The sequence below is a fragment of the Festucalex cinctus genome, chromosome 10 (assembly GCF_051991245.1).
Source record: "Festucalex cinctus isolate MCC-2025b chromosome 10, RoL_Fcin_1.0, whole genome shotgun sequence".
NCBI classification, from domain to species: Eukaryota; Metazoa; Chordata; class Actinopteri; order Syngnathiformes; family Syngnathidae; genus Festucalex; species Festucalex cinctus.
Genome location: NC_135420.1, coordinates 24,619,012 through 24,627,463, shown reverse-complemented (window position 1 = coordinate 24,627,463; position 8,452 = coordinate 24,619,012). Strand labels below are relative to the sequence as shown.

At 37.7% G+C, this 8,452-nt stretch overlaps 1 protein-coding gene across 2 annotated transcripts in view; it reads left to right on the top strand.

The window, feature by feature from the left end:
* Positions 1-546: 546 nt before the first annotated feature.
* Positions 547-8,452, top strand: part of notch2 (notch receptor 2) — a 42,161-nt gene continuing 34,255 nt past the window's right edge. Inside the window, exon 1 of one of the 2 annotated variants that reach the window (XM_077533954.1) lies at positions 547-972. In XM_077533954.1, the coding sequence (XP_077390080.1) occupies positions 900-972 (73 nt within the window). In that variant the 5' untranslated portion in view covers positions 547-899. The remainder of the gene's footprint in view (positions 973-8,452) is intronic. The other variant, XM_077533953.1, reaches the window with a different exon arrangement.

The following is an 8,452-nucleotide window of genomic DNA, read 5'->3' as shown; positions in this document are numbered from 1 at the left end:
CAGATGTGTTGAAACCACCGTGACACCAAAATGCACCACCATATTAGGTAAATTATGAGCCCCCAAGTTGCAGTTATATTGTTTTAAAAGTCAACCTGTGATTTCAACCCCCCAAAAAGTTACACTAATGACCTTTTTTTTCTTCTTTTTTTCCTTTTTTTTATTTACCTCCACCTATACCTGAAACCTGCACGCAGCCTGCCAAAAAAAAGATAATTATTTTGAAAGTTTTGTGTTTATTTTCATGCAAAAACAAAACAACAACAAAACGTCGTGTAGTTTCTGTGTGATTCAATGAACGGGTTAATCTGAAGTCATCCGCCAAGTACAAAAATGAGAAAACGAAAATTCCTCCGCTGCGGCGACACATCGAGAGGGAAAACTTTTCCCCAAATTTCTATTTCATAGCACCCTCGACCCAACAGACGACTGTATTTGATGGAGTTAATTAATTGTATACACTTTAAGCTAACATAAATAGAAAACAAGCTTTTGTGCTTTTAAAAGAAACATCATTTTGGGTGAAAAATAGATCCACTTTGACTTGAAGGGCGGAAGGATACACACTTTTGGCGTCTTCTCTCGTTGACGGGCAATGGAGAGGTAGAGAGGTGCGACGCGGCGACTGAGTAATTCAAGTCAAAACAGCGACTTTTAAAAGCTATCCACGCCTAAATTTGTGTGCTAGCTACTTGTCAAGAAACTACCAAGATGCTTTAATTGACCTTTGTCGAGTTGTTTTTTTCTTCTTCTAATTGCGCACGACTCAATTCACAGACTAGCCGGACTTTTTTTTTTTTTTTTTTTTGGGTTGAGAAGTCACCGTCCGGGGAGGCAGGCAAGCAGTCAGCTCAACTTTTGGGCTCGCGCGACCTTATGTGGATTTTACAACAAAAAACATGGAGAGGATACCCGGTTTCTCCTCGGGAACGTCACTAGTCTTCGTTCTGGCTTTCGTTCACCTCTCCTTGGGTAAGTGTCGTTTCGTACGACGGAGTTAAAGTCTCAAGTTGTCAACTTTTTACCTCCACCTTTTGCGCTTTTCTCTCGCGCAGCATCACTGCACGTTCACTTGTACTTCGTACTTTTCTTGCTCCGTCCAAACTAACCATGTAATTCAGTCACATTTTCACGATTTTTAAATATTAAACAAATACATTTGTGCTAGATGAACGGACCACAGGATTTTTTTTTGTCTTAAAACGAAGCTAGCTTAAGTTTAACACACTTAGGATGTTATGATAGTTTCTTAAAGTTGCGAACTTACATTTTAAAAGGTCAATAAATGCCACACGTCATTTTTCTCAATTTTTGTTACTTCATGATTAGGTTAAACCGTTTTAACCTAGATTTGACTAATCCAGCTGTGGTTCTAAGCAGGTACTACAATAATGTCAGTTTCTAAAATTATTATTAAATATATTAAATATAATTGTAACTCTAACAATATTAGTGCTCAACCATTCAATCAAAAATGTATTGCACATAAAAGTTAAATAAAAAATTGTACCCAAATATTTGAAACTAAAGCAAATAAATTGTACTTCAAAGTTAAATGCACCATGAACTGAACTTTACTGGATCGATAAATAAATAAATAAATTAATTAATTACTTAAAAAAAAGTTGACTGCACTGTAATATTATGTAGAATCTTAACTTTTCTTTAGTCTAATAGTCTAATAATTTCCCAACTCATTTTTAATCTACTGTGTTAAGCTAAAACAAACAGTTGCACGTGTTTGCACATGATTTGTGTGCATGAAAAGAAGAAGTCAAAAGCAACACTAATTTCTTGTTTGATTGTCTTCCAAGTGCGGATAGGGATGTGAACGTGATAATTGATATGTTTCTTATGAATTCAGTCTTTTTTTTGTTTGTTTGTTTGTTGTTGAAGTTGAATGTTGTTTATCTACTTGACTTGTGGCTTAAAATGATTAAGGCAAAAAATGGACTGCACTACTTATTTGTGACCAGCAGAGGCGCTGTTTATTGACTCGCAACTTGTTTTCCTGGCAAGAAGAACACGAAGATAACTGGTAATGACTATTTTTATAGCGCTGTACATCTGTTTCCAAGCTTTTTTTTTCCACTATGGACCGGAAGAAGACATATTTCAACGGAAAGGCCTATAAATACAAAAACAATTATTAAAAATACAACTTATGATTGCACTAATAGTAAAAAAAAAAAAAAAGTGCAGCATGGTAGACAGATCAATGATGATTGATCAATTTAAGTGGGTAAAACTAAAAATATACAATGTTAGATATTTAAAAAAAAAAAGCAAGAACGTGTTCATTTTATTGCATTTATATGTGACATTTGTACTGGTTGGCGCGGCGTCAGTGAACTTTGGGTGGCCTGACACAGTCACATAGTGACCCTTAGGCCACTGTGAATGTAGAACCCAGCTATATTAATAGTTGAAACCTAAATATAGTATACTAAACACAATCAATGTGAATCCAAAACACTTAAATATTAATTCAAACTAATCTTAAAACATTTTACAGATGATTCGATTTTGGAAGAGTGCGAGCAATTACTACTTTACCATTAGTGGAGCCATTTCCACTTTTCCATAATGTTTTTCACTACATAGAATCCTATATTTTAAGTATGTACTGTATATCCAAATGACTTCTCATCTTCAGTTGGACACTTACTGTCACTGTCACTTATGCTGAAAAGCTAGCTGTTAGCAGCAGATTAGCCAAAAGTGATCAAAACGTTTCTTTGCATCATCCTGAGAACTTTACCAGCCTTCTTTTTTGCCCGTCGGAACATCAACTGGAATCTTCCATCATGTTAGAGCTCAATGTCGCACAGCTGATTCATGTTCGTTAAGTACTAATTAACAACTAGTCAATCAAGTAGTGCGCTCCATTTTGTCTCAGTGCTTTCAAGATGCCCATTAATCAGCCATCAGTTTGTCTCAATCGACACAATTATGAACAAAGAATTATCATGCCAAGCCCATGTTTGCAAGATTTAAGAATGTCGAGACAATGTTGGTAGAGTGTTTCACATAGCAGGCTTTGTTCAGAAAGGCATAGCTTTGCAGATCAATGCCCTGTCATCAGGTGGAAAAAGTACTCACACTTGCAAATGAAGTAGAGGCACACTGATTCAACTCATGTACGTAAATAAAAGTAAAAAATATACAGACTCTGAAATTTACTGGGGAATGGGATTGAATTAATATTGTGACTCCAGTAAAGTACAGCTACCTAAAAAAAAAAAATCACAAACTTTGCACCATTTTCAACATTTGACAAGGTAAACAGTAGCTACAAGGTGTAGTCAGCTTGTATAACAGTATGGGAAATGAATGGATGTTAGATGTAAATCAAATAGTGTCTTCCTAACTTGATTATGTTTGACTAGTTTCACGCGCCATTAGTCCTAATAATACGTCATTAGTCCGAATAATACAGCGACACATCACGGCAAAGGCACCTTAATGAGTACCAAGTGACTTTATTTTAGCTTCAATTGGATACATGCATGGCTACTGTGAATGCTCAATGACTGGAAATCACACAAAAGGAGAAAAGACAATGCGAAAGTGCTGCAGGCAGTGCAAGGAGGAGCAGTGGAATGTTGTTGGTGTTTGACATTCCACCACCTCCCCAGCCCCCTTTCTCGCTCTCTTTCGCATACACACACACATGCATACACTACAGCTATGAATTAACCATAATACAGCAGGTTGCTTCCTATTCATCACATCCATATTCTTTGCTGTCCTTTGACAACAACTGAAATATCCTGATTTAAACTCTGTTTAATCAGGCATGATCTAATACGATGATATCCAAACTGGGGGTCCGGGCCCCCTTAGTAGAGGTGCCAAAGATCACAGGGGAGGGGCAAAGGCTTTGTTGCTTCCACCAAGGCTGTTAAAGTTTTATGAGTACACATTAAATCAACTCATAATAAAACACTTACTGGACAGTTTACTACGGTAGATTCTAGTTGAATTGCTTTATTATGAATACATTTGCTATCACAAATGGGAAATGTCTGCATGCTGCTTTCCCAAATGTCTTATGTCAACACATCCCTCACGGCTTGGCGTGTTATGGGTTTTTTTTTTCTTTGCTGCGACAAACACAACAATAAAAGCCTGCCAGGTGTTTGCTTTCTGTGCGCGTAGTGTGGGAAGTAGCAGGTTGGCATGAGCATTATCTGTACATGCAATTTTATCATGTCGAAGAGATGTGGAATGTGCTAGCTAGTGATCTCCTGTGTATCGTCAGGGATACCGTCCAGATCCACTTGCAATATGGGAAAAGCTGCGATCTAGAGAGACAGTTTCATAAACTTTTGAAAATATTTTGACCTCTTCCAGATGCTTTTCAACACATTCCAACTTATTAAAAACAACACACTTTAAGTATTCCTTATTGGTGGTTCCTACTTTTTCTGATGTACTGATGTGAAACTATAGAACATCAGCACTTTTTAGTAAGTCTCACGGTCTCACTGATTGTTTTTTTTTTTTTTTTTTTTTTTTTTAGTTATTTTGGTTTGTTTCTGAGAAAAACCATACTGTATGGTGTATAACACAGTTTGGCAAACGCAGATACCCTAAATGGAGCATTCTCATCGCTTTTTCTTTTGGTAAATGGCAGCGGAAAAGCATCATAGCTTCTGTCGTGACCTATTTTTTTTCCTGCCCTCGCTTCTCTGCATCTCGCCACATTGCCTCGGGGCAGTTTCTGAGAGAAATGTTCAGCAACAATACATAACATGACACAAGAAATCAAAATACAACAACACGTTGTTTTGTCTGTTTTGTCACCTGATTGTGTTTAGTTTTGCTGACTTGGGCCGCTCTAGTTTGTTTACCCTTGCCGCAAACAATTAATAGGCTTATAAACTTTGTTCGGTCAGTAAAATGTAAAATCAACGAAGAATTTCCCCTTCACAGATGTTATTCAACTTTTAGACATACAGTAGCTTGTTAATTTAAAATATATCATCTTGAAGCTTTTTGTTAAAAGCTGAACATTTTAAATGGAATGACCTAGATGATACCAGGATATGATACTTTCCACATTTTAAAAAGTCCAAGTGACCCAAAATGTGTCGAAACAGTCCAATATTATATATATATATATATATATATATATATATATATATATATATATATATATATATATATATATATATATATATATATATATGTATATATATATATATATATATATATATATATGTATGTATAATATAATATAATATTGTTACTGTTTCATATTGGTTAGTAGTGTAAACAGAAAGAATGTTTTGTAGTAAAACAGTGCCATTGAAGTGAACACATAAGTGAAAACTTGGTCATTGTTGCTACCTTCAGTAATGACCAGCACAGTCAACAAGGTTGCAGTACACCAGCAAACAGAAGAGAGCAATTTAAGTTAATTACACTACTTTACACGGTGATGCTAAAGCTAACCAAATATGTATCTGGTATGACAATAATCTGAAAAAAATAAAAATAAATACATAAAAATAGAAGCTGCTGTAACTTTATGAACAGTTATGAACAAATTGAGTTGTTTTAAAACAGACCAAATGTTGCTTATGCATTCTAGAAGGTGCCTTCTAGAAACGGACAAAAAGAAGACTGATTCCGCCACGCGCGCGCGTGTGTTTGGTGTGAAATGTGGTTTATTTGTGCAGTGCCTCAGCACTGCCCTCTGAAGACAAAGCAATTTGTTGAGCGACTCACAACACTGCATTATTTACTGACCTCCGCTTCCGCCCACTGCCCTTTGGCTTTTGTTGTTGATGTGGCATGAAGTCGTTGACATGTCTGTGCCCACAGTCTTTTTTTTTTTTTTTTTTTTTTTCCATTCCTAGTGCTTTACAAGCAGATGATTTGGAGCATATTGTATGATTTTGACAGGGATTCCTCAAACTTTTTGGGCCTATGGAGCCCTGGTAGGGGAGAATTTTTTATTTTTTTTCAAGGCCCTACTCATAATCCTGAAGTCAATTAAGCCATGTTAATAAATTAAAGTTGCCTCTTTTTTAGAAGGATATCAGAATGTTATGATAAGAAATGTATATTTTTGTTGTAAGATTAAGAGAAGAAAGTTTTTTTTTTTTTTTTTAAAGAATAATGATGGTATTTTGTCAGTATAAAATGTATGTTCTACCACCAGCACTCTCCATTTCAGCAGTTTTATTAACCGCTTCGTTCCCGAAGTCTACACTTATTTTTCTATTCAACTTTTCCCCACAAATGACTACAACTCACTGAATAAAGGTAAAATACGTAATTTTATGAGACTAATATTGAAATTCAATATTACAGTTTGATGAGGCAAGATAGTCATATTTTAACATGTGAATTTGAAAAGTACAGCTTCATCATTCCTTGTTCATATTCCAAATTTTATTGTGGAAAAGATGTTTCTTCTCTGCACTAACCGAGACATTCCTGCAGCAGTTTGCCATTTCAGTAATTGTGCCATTTCTTTTGCTTTGTCACACCGGTGCCTGCTTGACCAGTTTGGGCTCAACGCCTTTAATCCTCACGCATGAAATAGGTGCCGCAGTCGAAACGTGGAACGAGAAAAGGTGGGAGCGCCGTAGAGACGCGCGACTGCAGGAGGTGGTGTCTGTGGCTGTGAAGGTTGAGGGAATTACACAAAGCGGTGTGTCTGCGCCCTGTTCAGCGGGTTAGAAAATTAAGAGGGAATTACCGCGGGCTGCATTCCTCAGCCAAATAGGCCCGTAAGCCCGGAGACAGCCAACCAGGGTGTACTGAGTAAGTAGTGAGTACAAGTAGTCCAAAAACAGATTTTGTGACATGTTTAAGAAATTGCTTCAGACACGTCACTGTTCAAATCCAGTAATTGAAGAAAGGTTCCACGTAGTCTGGTTCTTTTTATCCTCTTCCCTGAAAACAGCTTCTAACCAGACAAAATCTTTGGACCTGAGTGAGCCGAGGGGAAGTCCCTACAATAGTTTGGTCTGTTCACAATTGCTGTACTGTCTGATTTTTATTTTGTTCTTCTTTTTTTCTGTTCCTCAAAAACAAACAAACAAAAAAAACACTCACACACCTCCACACACTGGCTAATTTCCCACTCAACATGCTGCACCAAATCCTCTGCGTAATTACAAATGCAAGTGGACCAAATTAGTAGGTCACCCCATTACTTTCACTAAAATCTTGATATTCTCCGGCCACTGTAGCTGCAGTTGCGCCCTGACTTACACGTTTAATCTTTTCCATAACCATGCTCGTTACTCAAATGTCAGGCTGCTGTATAATGACTAAGAAATCATCTCACATCATGCCACAATTTGGTTTTGAGTCACCACTTTCTGAACGTGACGTCAGAGGACCAAATATTTCAATTGCTTTTTGTGTGGGCTTAAAGCTTCCCTCGGGGTAACGGTGTTTAGTTTGAGCCTCATCTCCCTCCTTCCATGCTGAGCTAAGGGTATTTTATTGCACGTATCCATGGCAACAGCTTGGAGCGCGGGATCTGAGGGGCTTGTACAGCAATTCCAGGAAATGACTTTACTTCCTCACTTAGCGTGAACAACTTCCTGTCCTCGGCTGCATGGATGTGTGCCAGGGCTCAGGGACGGCGGTTTGTGTTTAGTCTTTGCGTGTTGTTTTCGTAATTACTTCCCCCTCACTGTCTCGCAGGTCAATCACTCTTGTTTTCTAGTCCGCTCTCTCCCTCCCCTCCTTGAGCCTCCATCTTGAATCTCTGTGGGGATCCGCAAAGCATCGGCGAGTGCGGAGAGTGTGAGGTCAGCCTCGGAACATCTGATAGGCTCACATGCGCTATATTTTGTTGCTGATTTGCACATAAAATAATTACTAGGGCCAGACCAATATGGCATTTTTACATTCACGTTTAGAATTTGTCAAACTTTCTTAAACTTGAATGTAAACTTGAACGTTTTACTGTCATTTTAAATGACTATACAAGCATAGGATGAACTCTTGGAAACAGTAGGACTGTAAATCCATTTTTGATACATTCATGTACTGAAAATCACTGCTAATCTATACACGTCTCCGTCATCAACAACACAGCTTGCATACAGATTTCAATGAACAATGTGTTGATTAGCCTTGTTAAAATCAGTTGGCATGGGTGCAACAGGCCTTTCTGTACTACACATGTAATGGTAACTGCTACCAAATGTAGCTCACATGTATGTCAACTGTTCCACCAAGTATGGACCAACCCAAAGTATTCTGTCCACATAAGTCATGTCTAAAATAGTTTAGTGTTCCCAGTGGACTGTACTGCTATAGCTGCGTGTGTGCATGTTAGCATGTGTGCACGCTAGGATTATGAATTTCACGTTGCTTTATGTACAGGCATCCCCGTGTCTAATGGACTATGCTGGCAGACGAAGGTCTTGAAGTCATTAGTCACCATTTGAGAATGAGCTGTGCACACGTTCTGACA